We start from the raw sequence: 17,082 nt of genomic DNA on the forward strand, positions 1-17,082 counted from the left end.
AGGTTTATTAGTTCCTTCCATGCTCCATACTCCAGCCCTCAACAAAGTTTGTGGTGACTATCTTTTGTGTAATCTTGCTGACACAGTAGTAGTTGAGCCAAAGTGGAAACATTTTATCGATCAATATGACATATTTGCAGCTTCTGTCTGTTAAACCGGTTCACAAAAAGGGAAACCATACAACAGCCAGTTACAAAATGATGACCACTTGTGCAATATCATATCCAATACAAGAGCCGTACCAAATATTCTGCCTTTACAAAAGTTAACGTTTGAACTTTTTTAAAATTATTTTGTCATCCGTCAAAAACATTCTCATAATCCTGAACCAATTTGTAGAGTGCATGGTCCAGTGTCCAGTGTTGAATGCGTATATTGCGCGAAAAGCAAAGTGGAGAATGATCACTTCTCTGCGAGACGTTTAGAGCGATTTTCTGGGAGTCTGACAAAAAGGGTTGCGTGTGGAAACCACAGCTGACGTCCCTGCCGACTCAAAACAACCTTCCTTCCTGCCAGCCCCAGCCTCTCTGCGGTTTGTTTACATTGAGAGTCAGTCCAGACAGCACATGCACAGCTCAAGAAAGCTCTTTGACCCCCACTCAAAAAAAGGCTTCCTCTCGCTTATTTATCCTTGCAAATACTCCCAACTCATGCTTGTGCATTTCTAATAACTTCTTTTTGCATGTGTCTGCTATGGTGAGCATGACAGTCTAATATAAAGCACTAAAAATGAATCATCAGCAGACAACTTGCCCTCCTCCTCAGTGTCTTTCTCTGAAAGTCTTGCGGGACCTCAGAGTGCTCGAGAACACAATCCTGATTGCAGAACTCTTCAATCAACTCCGACATAATGGAGGCAGCCACTTGGGCAAATGGAAAGTGTTTGTTCCACAATCTATCACGTCCACAATCCATTACGGAAAAGGTTAAAGGTTTCAGTAACAGTGCATTAACTGAGGAAACAAGCATGGTGAAAACAGGGGCCCATTTGAAAGTAATGACAATACTCCTCAGTGGCGTGTTTTAATAAGAAAAGACAGTGCTATTTTACTCATTGTAGAGCAAACTGGATTATTAGTGTAAAAGTCAATACATATGTCTATGCAATTATTCAGTGGCACAATTCCTGCAAAGAAATGGTTTTGATGTTTTATTTTTCATTTGATTGTATGTACATTGTTATTTTTGTCTTTTGCTGTTGATGTTCATAATAAATAAAAAAGTAGAATCAGTTTCATGGTGAATATAATTGACGTGCAAGTAAGAACCTGCAACTCAGTGAGGATACTGTGATTTGTTTTCTATGCAAGTCTTTACGGCCATCGTTCTTTCTCATTAAAACTGCAATTGGGACACCCACAGACACACCCACTGAACCCGCAATGCACAACATGTGTATTCCAGTCTCTTCTAGGTAATCTGGAGCAGATCTCAGTTTTAATTCCCCAAATGCCTGAGGATTAACATGCTTGTGTTTTTCGGACACGTGATGGCCCCAAAACACTTCTCACACCCGTTCTGCCGCTTCTTGACGTGAATCCCAAACAATAACCCTCCCTTACATTAGGCGGGCTCGGTAAAAGGTTTGGTGCCATATCTTGCACACGTGTAATGAGAAGTGAACAAACATCACGCATGATTTCCTGGCAATTGTGTGTTCATCACCATGGAGAGCTGCTGGACCATCACACACACAATCAAAACACAGCAAGCACACAGCCAAGGCTCTTATTTTTCTTCTGATTTCCTTTTTGGCAAATCTGCTGTTTGTAGAAGCACCAACAGAGAGGCCAAACATGATTTGGAGGAAAGAGGCAACAGGCATTCAATTCTTTCTCGGTTCCTGCGTCAAACATTTGCTCTTTCAGCAAGCTGTGGATGCACAGCGTTCCCACCCACCTCCACCCATTCCTGAAATACACTAGCGGGCTGCTTACACACGCGCACACACGCTCATGCGTGCCCACACACCAATTATATTTGTATGGGTTTTTTTCTTCTCAAGAACACTACACAGGGCAATCTTAATAGCGACCCCAAAATGCCATCATTAACCCTACAATGTCAAATTATTTGCATCAAACAAACTGTACGCAGTGCCATAATGCAAAGACACGAATGCATGCTATTATTCCCGTTGCTTTTATCGGCAGCTAAATATGACAAATGTAATGCATACAAAAGCGAAAATGTTATATCAAGTGGATCAATAAAATGTTTCTACGTGACTCTTTTAACCATGTTTCATAATGTATGTTTTAAAGAAAAGAAGCCTTTTTTTTTTTTAAATATAGCAGAGTGAAAGGCTCTATAAACGGCCGTATGATTGACGGGTGTATGTTTTTCTTGGCAAATTGTGGTCGGGTCCGAGTGCCTGGCCACACATCAAATAAAAAAAAATAAAAGTAAATGTTCAGTTAGCTTCCTAGTTCTGCAATTGCATCTGTAAGCCTCTTCTGATGAGCCAAGACACATCACCAAACCAAAATGTTACAAGAAGTGCATAAGTTAAATGCCATCTAGTGAGAAAGCATATATGGATGGACGAAGGCGTATTATTTAACAATCCAATCGGTTTTGGGCCAATTACGTAACTTCCCACGGAATAGTGGGAAATCTCTGGTGTAGTGTATGCACTACTGCTTCCACAAATGAAAATACTTTCATTGCCTGTTCAGGCGCTCAATTATTTCCTCACTATGTGGCCAAACATGCAGCAAATATGGCAGTGAGGAAAGGATGAAAAGGGTGACGTTGCAGATTACTTGAACAGAGAAAGGACCATCTGCGCACCTCCTGCTGGCCATGTAGAGAAGTGATTTTCATCATAGTGGACACACGCCCGCCTGCCCGCGCGCGCGCACGCGGTGACGCGCACGCCTCAAATTGAGTGTGAGCGGTGACGAGCCCCACAGAGGAGCTTTCCTCCAGACCTGCGTCAGACGCACGTCTCCTTTAGGTTTTTGTGTCGAGCGATATGTGTGGCATTTGCTTAAGTATCAATGTAATATTTGCACGGTTGAGGCTTGGAAGCCAAGTTTGAGCGTTTAGTAGACGGCTCGCTTGGCTACTTAACGCCACAGGTAAGAGTTCATCTTCTGAACTTTTATTTGTGCGAAAAGTAAGTAGACGTCTCCTGTAACTTCTCATCTTCTTGCAGAAGTCCCTGGAAGAAATTGACGCGGATTGATACAATTCGACGCAGGGGCTCGGAGAGGAGGGTGGGGGAACCTTTTTCCTCAAGTGCGACTTTGCGTCCTTTCTCGCCTGCAATCGTCCCCAGAAATGGTGGGGCACCTTCACTTGCAAGCGATGGATGAAAGTCTCAAAGGAAAGAACCGGGAAGGGCTGCTCGACAGCCCGGACTCGGGGCTGCCTCCCAGCCCAAGTCCGCCCTTCTGCTCCCTTTCTCCCGCTCTCATCGAGCCGCGCTCCGGCAGTTGCGCGACCCCCGTGGAGAGCCAGCAGCAATCGGCCTGGAAGAAGGACGTGACTCGGGAGGGGAAACTGGTAAGATGCGTCCATCATCATCATCATCTGTTTATGTATATGAGCGGTGAGCCGTCACGGCAAGCAAGGCTTCCTCTGACCTACATTTACCATCTAAATTCTAATATGTTCCATGAAATGATGTCCATTTTATTCCAAACTGTCCTTTTTTTCTTGGCTGCACTGTTTCCAGTAGCTAAAATGCCTTCAGAATCAGTAGTGCTGGCCAATCCAATTTAAATGATACCATAAGCAACGAGACCAATCAGATTTCCAATTAGAGCGTGCGGGGCCTTTGTTTACATCAGCATTTCCCCATCGTTCTATTGGTCAGTCCGAGAGAAACTTTTAAATTGCTGTAAATCAATCTCTATTCTGAACTTCACTAAGTTATGTAGAGTATGTTAGGTTTGTGCTGTTCAATTGCACTTTTGTACAAGATTGATGGCTTCTATCATTACATGGATGGGATTGTGTCAACTTTTATTAGTTGAACGCACTGGATTAACTCGTCATCCAATAAATCATCATCCATCATATGACTGACCATCTTTGATTGTCCAGTCAGAAACATAGCTTCCATCTGGAAGCTCTCTCTCTCTCTATCTGACACCTCCCCCTTCTCATGTGTAGGATGCCACTGGCTCAAGAATTCTTAGAAGTTAAACGCCTGCATGACTTACTGCATCTGACTTAACCGGTTTTATGGGAGATCCAAAGTGAGACCCAGTGACCCCCCCCCGCAGTTTCATAACATGGTGTATCACTTGCAGAAAGCTTTGCGGTTGTTGCCTCCTGTCTTTTGGTGCTGCCGATTGGTCAGGTCTGTCTTCATTAGAGTTTGGCTCGCAACCTGGACTCAGTTCGCACTCAGTAACAGTGTGAATAGAATATGATTTACATATGTCCCTTGTGAATCACTGGTGACCAGCTCCAGCAGTTGAGCAACAGCAAACGGATGATCAGCAAACTTGGACACGAGGGTCATATTCCCATAAAAAGTGCACCTGTGCCGTGGTGCAAATGCTGCCGTATACTGATTTTTGTACCAGCACAAGGAGTTTGCCTTTATGGCAGACTGTTCCCTTGCCAAGGTGGGCATGCGTCCTTGGAGATGCACCCAGCAGAGTGCCAATTTGGTGGCAGAAAGTCCGTCTGAACGTACACCTGGTCGGACATCTATTAAATACTCGCGCAGTTGGTCAAATATAATTTTTGTGAAATTGAGCCAGTCACAGGAAGACAGATACTAAACTCTATGGTTGAAGTCAGCTGTAACCACTCCCACAGCGCCGCAATTCTCCCTCTGCCAGCCCCTGGCCTTTGCTTCTCCCTGAAATGACCAATATCGAGTCTAATCCGCCTCTGTTGCTGGTCGTGAAAATTGAGCCCAAAACATTTTGTCTAGGGCAGCACTATGTTCTGTTTATTACTTTGCTCGTTTGTCATACAGCTATGGCAGGGGTGGGCAAACTACGGCCCGCGGGCCACATCCGGCCCACGGGACCGTTTAATCCGGCCCGCCAACCCTGAACAAATTGTATTATTAAACTTTTTTTTTTTTTGTCATTTTGCCTGCAATGACTGCGTTTTCCCAGTAGATGGCGAAGCGCTCGCCTGCGCATTTACTACCGGAAGCCGTGTCAGAAAGCTCGGTGCACACTCACAAGTGCGTGTACGTACTCAGTAGTACGGACTTGGCGCACTCTCGCTCTATTCGTATCAGTCCCGAATTTAGAGCGTGGGCTTTGACGACAGCATTCTTATAATTCGCGCGCTGAGCTTTCAGATGCAGTTTTGCGCTAAAGCCACCCACAAACCTTCCCCTGGAATCCTTCCATTAAAATGAGTGGCCCGAAAAAAAGGAGTGCCGAGTGTTTAAAAAAGAGTGGCCAATTTGGCTCGACGTACGCGACGTGACGTTCAGCCACATCAACATCAACCCGTCACAGATCAAGGTAAACGGACCAACACCTCGGATCTCGCCTAAGAATTGCCACAACAAATTTTACTCCAGACTATGACGCACTAGCAAAAAAGGGACACCAACAACACTGTTCCCACTGAAAATGAACGGGAGGCTCTCAAGTTTATTGTAAAAAAATGCATTTTGAATATGATTTGTACACATAGCAGGGATTGAAACTAGCGACCATTCTCATTTTCAAACAATGCAGGATGCTCAAGGACATTGATGCACCACCTATTTGCGACTAATCTTAACCTGTAAAGTTCTTAAGGCTTACTTTAAGCAAGTGTTTCCCGTTTCCTCACCTCTGTTACCAGGTGTTTGCGAGTTAAAACTCTGCTCTGATTTTCAGATACCCCTCACCGTGTTGCTGTTTTGATTAGTTTATTTGGATGTATGCTTTCACCGATTCTTCAAGATGATATATTTGGTCAGAATGTTTGCCGTTTGATGTGATCTCATGAGATAAACATCTTTCATTAATCTGACCTGCAGGCATTGAAGTGATGGAGATTGTTATTCATAATAACAGTGTCGTATTTTATGAGAATCACTGATAGCAGTTTTTTAGTGAATTATTTTTTTTTTAATGCTGTTAATAAATGCATTTGTTTTCAAAAAACTTGTTTGGAATATCCATGCTTTACTACCTACTAAAGGCCAAGATCTTTTATGCAATGACCTTTACAGGTCGCTTATATGACTTCACACAACGCCTACGTCCATCTGCTCCTGGTCCGGCCCTCCGGTCCAAATTTAGAACCCAGTTCGGCCCGCGAGTCAAAAAGTTTGCCCACCCCTGAGCTATGGTATGGGTTCAAGGGTTTCTTTGGCTTTCGATTTCTTCCAGGTACTCTGGCTTCTTAATTACACTCATGTCTCGCCTGACATTGGGCAAGAGGCACTGTTCACCCCACACTTGGTCACCAGCCAATCACAGTACACGCAAACAAAGTCAATCACACTTATGGACAATCTTGAGTCTTAACTTACTAGCCTGCATACTTTTGTAGATGTGGAAGGATGAAATCCCATGCAAGCACTGAAGATTAGGCAAACTCCCCACATGAAGTTTGGATTTGAACCCCTAACCTCTGATTTAGACGTGCTAACCACTAATCCAACTTGCTGCCAAAACTATGAATGTGCTCCTTCAAAAAAAGACTCTTGAAATATAAACAACTCTGAAGATACACAATCTTATTGAATTTCCTGCAATAGTTGGATAGAGCTTGATAACATGATAATAGGGCTGGGGAAAAAACAGCTAACTTAGCTATGTCAACAACAAAAATTGGCCAACACAATAACTTTTGCTTCAGAACTATAATAATTTAAACATTTGTGCAGCCTGGAACTATGTGTGGCAACTCTCCACGTTTACGCATGGACAGTTGTTGCAGGCGCATGCAGTCAAAAGCATAGTGCTGACAGTGAGTAAAACAGAGCGAGAGAAAAACGATGCATTTGTCTTGCTTTAAACTAATAAAAGGACAAAAATAACATTTTATGTAATTACTTTAAAACATTGCTGTGATAGCTTGTAGAAAAGAATTGTCACGCAGGGGCCACCAAGGAGGTCCAAAAGAACACGAGTAGTCTGTTCGAAAAACATTCCAACAGTGATGGGACATTGTGATTTTCTAGGAATGTTGTCAAAGTGTGAACACTACCTGGGATTTATCCATCCACCCATCCATTCATTGGTATTGATGTCAATTGTGAGTGGGAAAGAATCAATCACAGTCTAAATTCAACTAAGGGATGTGCATGGAATACATGATAGGATAATCAAGTCTAAGAAGATTAGTTAGTGACCGGCAGCTCTTGATAACTTGATATCACCAATAATTTGATTTGCACACTGTTTTTGCAGAAGACAGATACCAAACATTGTACCCCCTGTGCAAAATGCATGAAGACACAAGTGATCAAAAATCATTTCCAAGTCACTCCCAGTATCCAAAGTCTGTCTGGAGTACAAGTCTGTACAGGTCCATGTGCTTTTAGAAAGTCTAATGGAGGCTTCAGAAATGCTGTTGTGCATCCTGGGAGTGTTGTGACATTAGCTTGCGAGACACCCACACATAGAGAGACATCCACTAATCCTTTGGCGCTTCAAACTTGTTGGATCGTTTCTGCTTTGCGGTTTCATTTTTAACATCATTCCTGATTCTTGTTTGTCCCCGGCTTAAAAGTTTGGAAAGTTTTCCACTAAAAAAACATTCCCTTCTACCAGGGCATGAGTTCATTTGTCGTAGCGCAATGAGGGGATGATAGCCTTGTGTACTGAAGCGTTCATGTTTACCCACCTTTCCAAATCTATTTTTGAGTTGTTTTTGTATGCCACCTAAGAACAATCGACGAGCTCTATTTTGAGGTGCGGGAGCTTGTTAGAGGCTGTTGCATAAAGCGTTTGATGACCCCTCATTCCAAAATGCAACATGGGCAAAATGCTCAGACAGCCTGCCTGCTTGTCTGTCTGTCTGTCTGTCCACCATTTGACATGGATGCGACAAGCACCAGTGTTATCGTCGTGTCCCCGCTTGTTCGCATAAATGTCTCGAGGCGGCAGGTGGGAAATGTTTAAGTTGGCTTGTCGACTCTCGGCGGCTCTGCGTTGTTCTTTGGACACTGTGCGGCTTTGTCAGCAGCGCACTGTTTTCCTGGGCATGAATGTGCTTCTTTCAGGATGGGTTGAGTCTTTGTGTGCATACTGGGGCTTCTTCAAGGAGGCCAGTCAGGTGTTTACTTTGCAGATGATGGCGAGCGCACACATTACAGAAGTACAGTGAACCGCCATTTATCGCAAGGGATATGTTCCAGACCCACCCACCATAGGGGAAATTCTGCCATACAGACCCCATATAAAAATAACTTTAGTAGTTTACTTTAAACAAGTCCAAAATTCACTCGTTCAAGTATTCTTTTGGGCCTGTTCTCACTCACAAACTGTCAAGAAATAGGATTCTATTACAGGACATCACTTTTAAGTTCCAAAGGAAATCACAAAGCTATCCAAATAGAAGGCAATATGTAGCTACCGAATCAGCAAAAGCAACGGCAAAGAAAATGTCAGTCCATTCGATTAAGCTGAGCAAAGTAGCTTTTTACTTAGACAAGGCACACATACTGTTGCCTCTAAATAACTTCTTGCAACTCCCCAGCAGTAGACTGCAATTCTACCTGGCACCGTGGTACAACTCCTATAAATAAAACAAACAAACGTGATAGTTGCTCCTCTGTCTGAGATGATGGTTCAATCTTGAGTGTGCACATGACCAATGAACACAGCTGCTTGTTGCAAACGTAAGGTAAGGTAAGGTAAGGTAAGGTAAGGTAAGACAAGCGTGAGGCACTGATCTGCCATGCCCTTGGCTTCTTCTCGCCGTCCCTCGTCCTGGCATGTGCGCTTAAGTGCGTCCAAGCCGCAGCATGTGACCACCTCCCACTGTAATGTGAGAGGACGGGAGCCGAGGGCCGGCCAACCGCGCGCTTCACATGGCCCTACCAGAGCCGCACGCAAACACGGCCGTCCGTCACAAGTCTGGCTGCATAATCTGTGACGCCGCAGTTTCAAAGTGAGTTCAATCGGTACATGTTCGTACTCGGTCATTTGAGCCGATATCCCATTCCCTGACAACTGCCTGCACAAAGCAAAAAGCCACGTGTCAGTACAGTCACTATGCTATGATGACAGGTTTTCAACGCTACTTACAGTAACACATTTATTTAACCTTGCAAATAGTCAAAGGGCATCTTTGGGAAATATGCTCACTGACTCAATCTCGTCAGGATTTAAAGTGACATATTTTTGCGCAAGTTAATTATAGCAAACTATGGCTCTAACATTTGTTATTTATATGAAAAAGCTTTTGAAATATGTTAATCACTTATTGAAAGAAATCCTGTAAAAAATGACAACTACAAAATGTTTATGCCAGGATCTCTTCACAGCAGCTCGTTTTTGGAAAATTCAATAACAACCTATGATAAAGATAAACGATTTTCTCAATTTCTCCTACATTTTCTCACGGCCTCCCACAACCATGTGGCTTCCTGTTTTCTCTCATACTCCAACCTCATTTTGAAGTCATGATCTTACAAGCTTCAGCTTTGTCCAAGATCGAGCATCGTTAAATATTTCTGTAAAATAATAATAGTAATAGTTGTCCAATTAATCAATTGAGATCAAAAGAGAAATCACTATAATCCTTTTGATTTTAAAAACACAAAAACAAAACAAGACCGAAAAAATGTCAAACCATAAGCTGGTAAACAGGTAGTTCATTTCCGCACATTACCAGAGACAATAATTAACAAAATATCAAACTATATGAGATTAAATCACATCCAGCACCATCTATTAATTTTGAATATAACATAAAACATAAACTGACCGATCGAAAACAGATGGTAGAGTTGTAATACCAGTTTAAGGGAGCTTTTCATTTTGAGTTTTTTTTATAGTCATGAAAAAGGACGGGTTACATGAGATCAAACATTGTCGGGGTGTACAGTGTGCAGGAATCTTTCATAATGTCCTGAGGAATTTCATGTCTGGTCTGGAGCTTGCGGCCATGTGGGCACAAAGCATTATAAACATACTGTAGCCACAGCTGCTGAGATGCAACTCCAAACCTCCTCCCATATGTATTTACCGCTTCACATGATCACCATCTCCACTCCAGCTGCTCTTAGATGATATTGTGTGGAGTCGACTCAACATCTGTAACACATACTGCCATATCGATGTGGGCCGACTCTCTCTGGCTCAGCTGTATTGACAACTAAAAGGGAAAAGGAAGCCTTCTCCAATTAATGGGATGAGAATACAATAAAATCAATGGTTGGCTCTTAATAGGGAACTTAAATATAGTTGAGAATATATGTTATTTTTTTAATATTTCAACACTAAAATTCCTCAGTTTTGTTTCCCCACGGAAATTTAGTGGAAATGTTCCACCCCTTTTTCCGTCTATATTGAAAAGTTAACATGGTGAGAACAGCAGTGGTTTTAATTGAGGTTGTTCGCTCTCCTCAAGCCCCCCAAGCGTGCTGAGCTCTTTTACTGGAATTCTATTTGTTAGCAGCTCTTAGATCTGCTCAAAGGTCTTTCTGGTTGTGATTTGTAATACTTCCTTTTCCCAGCTGCCTTACCTACTGCTCAACAACACAGGAACGGAACCCAGGACCCGCATGTATCCTGTCTTCTATGGGGAGAGCATCGAAGTTGACCCAAAGCCAGAGCAAGAAGTCAAGTAAGCAACGTACAAATAAAAAGATGACATGACATGTGTCGTCATCATCCTGTACTCAAGTGTTAACTTCTCTTGTAGGTGCACATCAGCGGTCCGTTACGACTCGGACAAGCATTACCAAAACCGGGTTTACTGTGTCCCCGTTCCCACGGTGACTGCATATAGCGAGACGGTGGTGGCAGTGCCCAACTGCACCTGGAGGAGCTACAAATCCCAAGTGTACCTGGAGCCGCGGCAGAAGCCCGTCAGCTACCAGACCACCACCATCGTGTACCCAAAACACGCCAAGAACATTTACCGCACCACGCTCATCTATAAGGGCACGGCTGCACGTCGTTGGTTCGTCTCCAGAGTGCGGCTGGAGTCCAGCGAAGATTCAAGTCCTTGTATCATTTACACGGAGGACCTGTAGGCCCGCACCCAACATGGTTTTTTTTTTTTTTTTTTTTTCAAGGACTTGAGTACAACATATTAAAAGAGCACGATAACTGGAGGCTTAACCTTTTATTTTTTTATTTTTCTCATCTCAACCCAAAGGAAATCTTTCAACTTTGTACTGGTGTGGTTTTTGAAAACCTCATTGGCTAATAATGTCTTACTATTTAAGGAGAACGAGAGCTGACATAACTCCTTTTGCTCCTGCGGAATTGACTTTTGTGAGAAGAGTCACGCAAGAGATGACAGAGAGAAAATATCATGACGAAGATCTGAGGATTTAATTACATGAGCTGGTGCAGCTTTTCTAAGTTCCAGTTTCATTGCACTTGTTTCCATATATGAAAAGGATCTCGATGTGTGTGGGTGTGTTTGAACGATTGGACCAAAGTAAGTTAGCAGCCACACAAGCTGCACATGGCTTCATCACACCATTTTCTCACCATATTTATAGCTATACCTGATTGTAACATGGCATCCTATTTATGCATTACAATTATACACTGGAGTATGAGTGCCACACTGAAAAAAGGAGGGGAAAAAACAGCCCACTAGAATAAAGTAAGAAAAAATAAAAATTCAGAGCACCATTATGTGCAGTTAAATATATCTGAGAGAATTAACCTGACCGCAAACTGTTATTTGAATAGTTTGTAAGTGTTTTCAACAAATATTTGTTTTATCCTATGAATGCATGGGCAGTCCATTAAGAGAAACTGGTTGCTGATTGTGGGACTTCATTGCCATATAACAGTGTGGTCTAATACTCCCTTGCATAATTACGAATCATTAAAAATAAATTCAAGAAGTGGCAAATTTGGAAAGCCCCAGAAAAGGTGTTATTAATCACTTTTGCTGTAATGCTGAAGGTAAATGGAAAGTGAGAGGATCTGATATGACCAGGTGATTAAGAAAATATATCAGGTCGACAAGTTCTTTTCATTCTAATGCAAAAATTCAGTCAATACCGGTATGAATAGATCGCTTCATTTTTCTTTTCTTAAGGTTTTTACATGCAAAATTTGGTGCAGACTTGACTGGTCGTAAACAAATGTGGAAGCTGTTCTAACAATGCACACCTTCCATTGCATCTGCCAAACGACCAGTGAACACAGAATGGCAGGTGCAAACCTGTGCGTGCAGAATTGCTAGCGCAAAACAGCAGGTTTTTGAAATGCCAGAAACCATTGTCTGGTGAGGAAAGCCAATCTGAAGCTTGTATATATGGTTTAAATCAGTGGTCCCCAACTTTTATTTGCGCCCCGGATCGGTTACGTGTCAGGAATATTTTCGCGGACCGGCCTTTATATAAATAAATAATAGTTATAGAAATAAATAAATGCATTTATAATAAATATATAAATGCGATGAAACGATACGACAGGCGTAAAAACAAGAATAAAAGACATAAAAATAAAACTCACCATTATGTTGAATTAGTGGGAGCACTGAGCTTGTTTCTCAGAAACGAGCCGGTCCCATCTAGGCGTGATGGGAGACAATGACACCCGAAGTGGTCGTTTAATGCAGGATGCTTGGTCCCCATGTGCCAAAGCGGTTTTGAAGGCTTCAAAATTGTCCCCACTTATGCAGAGTGGGCTTGGCGCGTCAATCACCGGTGCCGATAAATCCATATTTTAAGTAGGACTCCAGAAATGTTCTTTTAAATGCAGCTTTCCTTTTCTTAGAAGTCGTAGCCTCTTCTTCCGTCTCCTCATTGGGCTTTTTTTCCTTTCCGAAGAAGCCTTCCAAACATTTTTGCTTGCTTCGCGTGCTCGACTGACGTCACGTGACCGAGACAAGCCTCTTGACTTGAACCGACGGATGTAATTGGGAGAGAATCGCCCAATTTTTTTTTAATTTTTTTTTTAATATATTTCAAAATAGATTCTTACTCATTTTTTGCTAGCTTTGCAGGTTCGACTGGGAAAACATGTCACGTGACCAGGACGAGCGTCTTGATCTGAATTAATTGATCGTCGATAATAATAATAATAACAAATCCTGTGCGGCTTGGCGGCCCGGTACCAAGTGACCCACGGACCGCTATCGGTCCGCGGCCCGGTGGTTGGGGACCACTGGTTTAAATAATTGAAAGATGTCATGCCACGTCATCTAAGACAAAACTGCATAAACGCCTCATTGTTTTGGGGTAAGAGTTATTTCAGCACTCTGACAGCGAATGCTGGCCTCTACCATGTTTTCAAGTGCGCTTTCCCATATTTAAATGTGGTGTTACCTAGGATGTACAGATAGATCCATCCCAGATCACATGCAGTTAGAGTAAATGAAAATGCAATTTTGGACCTGCTGTTTGTGATCTGACTAAATCAAGCAAAGCCAAACATTTAGTCGAACTTCTATTTGACTGACATCTAGTTTGTTTGCAATCAGTGTGGCATAAAGTGAATTAAATTTCCTAATGTTATTTTTCATTTCTATACAAATGTGTACACACTTGATGTTTAGACTCTGTCAGTTCTGTCGCTTGAAAAAAAAAAGCCTCAAAGTGTGTATGAAAGCCGCACGAGTGGTGCATGCTAGGATTAACCGAGGAAACAGTACGTTGTGATTAAAGAGATGGTAGTTTAGAAGTCTGAATTTAGATTCATATCAGATTGAGCTGTGGAAATGAGAGCGAAGATTTTGCAGGGAACAGCCAGGTGTCGATGGTGACTGAAATGTTATAAGAACGATGTGAAAAGCTGGTTGGATGTGAACTTGTTAGTATTTTGCTGGTTTCATGTCAGTTCAAGTGTGTGCTTCCTAACACTTGATTTTGTTATTGTAAAATAGTTTTCTGATATATATGTGGACTTGAGGCACTTCATAATTGTCTTTTTATTTTTGTACGTCAGCTGTTGTTCCTATTTCATTTAATTTAAAGATGTATATTGTGACTGAATTTGGAAAAAAATAATCTATATCTTGGACTAGAGGTCATTTGTGATTTTGGAAAAATAAACATAAAGCAGGTAACACAACATAAGGTGTTTCCTTCAGGAATGCTCTACAGTTCATGTTTTAATTGTAAATACAAATTGAAAGCTTGACTGCGTGTTATTCAACATTACATATACTGAAACCTGATCATTTCTTTATCTCTTCTGTAGCATGCCCTCAGCAGCTTCGCAGGCCAACCCTCCAAGCCTACTGCTCACATGAAACATGTTTTCCCAGACCAGTCCAAGAATCTGTTCTCGTTTCAGAGACCAGGAAAAATACACGCGCATTCATGATGCCACCTAGTGGTAGAAGACCTTTAATGCAGACCTACTGTCCACTTGACACCACGTAATGCAGTGCTTCTCAATTATTTTCTGTTACGCCCTCCCCCCTAGCAAGAAGAAAACTATTCGCGCCCCCCCTCCCCACCGTGACTATCCTAACTTGTCTTGTAAGTCGTAAAATGTTGCACTGTCGCAAACGTGACATAAGTAACAATGAGAGCGCCACTGCCCCCTGCTGTAGTAAAGGCGCAATTACACTTTATTCTAGTACTGCCAAAAAAAATGCCTGTTCCCCAGGGTCACACGCGCCCCCCCAGGTATAGCACTGCGCCGCCCAAGGGGGGTGCGCCCCACTATTTGAGAAGCACTGACGTAATGAAGACACCAAGACTATGAATGGCAATAAGCTTTTTATTTAAACATTAAGGCAGTGTCTTATTCGTTTCCGTGTGTACACTGCTATCCACAAAGCTTGCTGGTGGGCATGTAGAATTTAACCCGGTGTTTTTTTTTTCTTTTCTAAGACCAACCTAGAAGCAAGCCACATAAATATTTACATCTATTAAGTTTTATATACAATCCTTGCTATTATACAGTGGGTTATAATTATATAAAAAACATTATGAACAAAATGCTTGAACAATGTTATAATTTCCCCACAGCCCTGCACTCCCTCCAAGAACTACATCAGATATTTTGAGACGTAAAGAAACGGTAGTTGGACAAAACTGTGAACAAAGGCAAAATAAAAACACGTTAAACTTCAATTTAGTATCAATGGAAAAATCAATGGATTAGTCTGTCATCCGTTGAAGCAACATCTAGATATGGCTTAGTCTGTTTACGGTCACATCCTTAAACTTCATTATGACCAAAATGTGGAGACTGATATATTGTTTAACATGTGGCAAAATTACATGACCTCCATTTGTCTTCACATGGGGGAAAAAAAAACACCCCACTCCCACCTTAAAGATGGCCGAGATGAGCATTGTGCAGGCGTGACATGCTTCACCATCAAACTCCATACTAGCAGATAATGGCATCCAACCTTGGACTTAACACATGCCACTTCTTTTGTCATCCTTTCCCTCTGGAATCCCGCTAAATGCAGGCGCAGTGAAGTTGACCGTCACAGTTGTTACCATGGAGAAAACATGGACTGCAGGACTGATTGCTTCTATGTGTGGTTTCGAAGCTTGGCGAGTGTAATGTGTGACTGACAGATGCACTAAGACATTTCATTTGCTTCTCTGCTAATACAATTCCCAGTATGGACAGTAGAATCCCTGGCAAGGGAGGGGCCCAAAAAAATAAAATTGTGCGTCACTTGGTAACTTCGGTACTGTGCGTTTAAAATAAATGGCACTTAACACTAAGAATATATTATAATGTACAAAAGCCGCACAGAAGAGAAGATAAATTGTCTTCCCCTATGCAGTACAAGGTCAATGGTCAAACTGTCACAAAAGCTCAAAGATGAGATCCTGGCAGGCCAGCTGAAGACAATGCAAAGGACTGAGGTACACCTTGTCAATGTGAAGGAACAGCTCGACTTCTCCTTCACTCGCGTGATTGTCGCTTGTGTTATTTGAAATCACTGGTGGTGAGCACAACGTTAAACAGGTGAAGCACGGGGACACTTTCCACCACAGGATGCCATTGCGGTTCTCGGGTCCATTTGTCAGCGGATTCTCCACTGCGCCATTGTGAACAGACCATCAACTAAGTGCTTAATATCCAAAAAACATTTCAACAAACACAGATTCGGTTAATATAAAAACAGCGAGAAAGTGTCACTAGTCTGAGTGCCATCATGCGGCTGAACGTCTCATGGGACACCTGACATCAGCAGGCCTCGGCCGTTCCTCTGGACCTTCGCAAACGTATGACGACATCAGCAACGAACAGCATGTTTACCCTGTAAACCAATGATATGACCCTCCTGTGCTCAAATCCCTCCCCGCCCGAAAAGCATCCCTCATTGCAGATCGAGGACCGCACATACAGTATAATCATAGAACGTTCACCATCAAAACGTACTTTAAAACGCTGCAATCGTTTTCCAAACAAAAGGCTGGACTCAGTTTAAAGAAGAAAAATAACCAGGAACAAAGAAAAAAAATACTTTTGTGCCATCCCTAGCAGTGTAGACACTAAAGAAATGTTAAGAGGGGCTCTTCCAAGTTGGGCTGCTGCGCTTTAAGGCAGGAGCGGCAGCCATCACATTTGGGAACCAACTGCAGTAACCAAGAATCCCATCCATCAACGAGAGTGTAAGCACTTGAGTGCGGCGAAGGTTAATGCGCCCGAGTTGCTAAGGCCAATGAAGAGATGCAACATGCTTTGAAGAGTCGTCCTTCCGAGAATCCTGGAGTGGGCATGTGGACTGCAGAGTGGAATGGTGTGGGACGGTTTTGCCGAGATGCATCTGCGCGTATGCTGGCAATGCGGGGTCACTCGCTGTCAGACAGGGACTCGTACTGAGACATGAGCAGCGGCTTGGGCTCCTCCTCCCAGGTGCGTCCCTGTCCCTGAGTGGGCACGTGGCCGACCGGCTGCCCGGATGAAGGGGAGGGAACTGAAACCGTCCCGCCGGGGAAACGCATAATCAATGGGTTGCACGGGAAGGGAGTTGGCGTTGAACCTGAAAAGAAGCACATGGGTGTTGTTGACTTGCTGGGGGACTAGTTGGGCA

General features: G+C 42.8%; 2 protein-coding genes across 6 annotated transcripts in view; one reads left to right on the forward strand and one right to left on the reverse strand.

Annotated features, from left to right (window-relative positions):
- Positions 1–2,863: 2,863 nt before the first annotated feature.
- Positions 2,864–14,160, forward strand: rflna (refilin A). The gene is made up of 4 exons (XM_061279814.1): positions 2,864–3,083; positions 3,161–3,510; positions 10,610–10,719; positions 10,798–14,160. Exons 2-4 carry the CDS (start codon positions 3,286–3,288, stop codon positions 11,129–11,131), a joined length of 669 nt encoding a protein of 222 aa, XP_061135798.1. The 5' UTR covers positions 2,864–3,083; positions 3,161–3,285; the 3' UTR covers positions 11,132–14,160.
- Positions 14,161–14,781: 621 nt separating this feature from the next.
- The window catches only part of ncor2 (nuclear receptor corepressor 2), a 59,395-nt gene continuing 57,094 nt past the window's right edge, over positions 14,782–17,082 (reverse strand). For all 5 annotated transcript variants that reach the window (XM_061279813.1, XM_061279812.1, XM_061279809.1 and 2 more), the window contains one exon: positions 14,782–17,031. In XM_061279813.1, the coding sequence (XP_061135797.1) occupies positions 16,841–17,031 (191 nt within the window). In that variant the 3' untranslated portion in view covers positions 14,782–16,840. The remainder of the gene's footprint in view (positions 17,032–17,082) is intronic.

This window comes from Syngnathus typhle, linkage group LG5 (genome assembly GCF_033458585.1).
Source record: "Syngnathus typhle isolate RoL2023-S1 ecotype Sweden linkage group LG5, RoL_Styp_1.0, whole genome shotgun sequence".
Classification (NCBI taxonomy): domain Eukaryota; kingdom Metazoa; phylum Chordata; class Actinopteri; order Syngnathiformes; family Syngnathidae; genus Syngnathus; species Syngnathus typhle.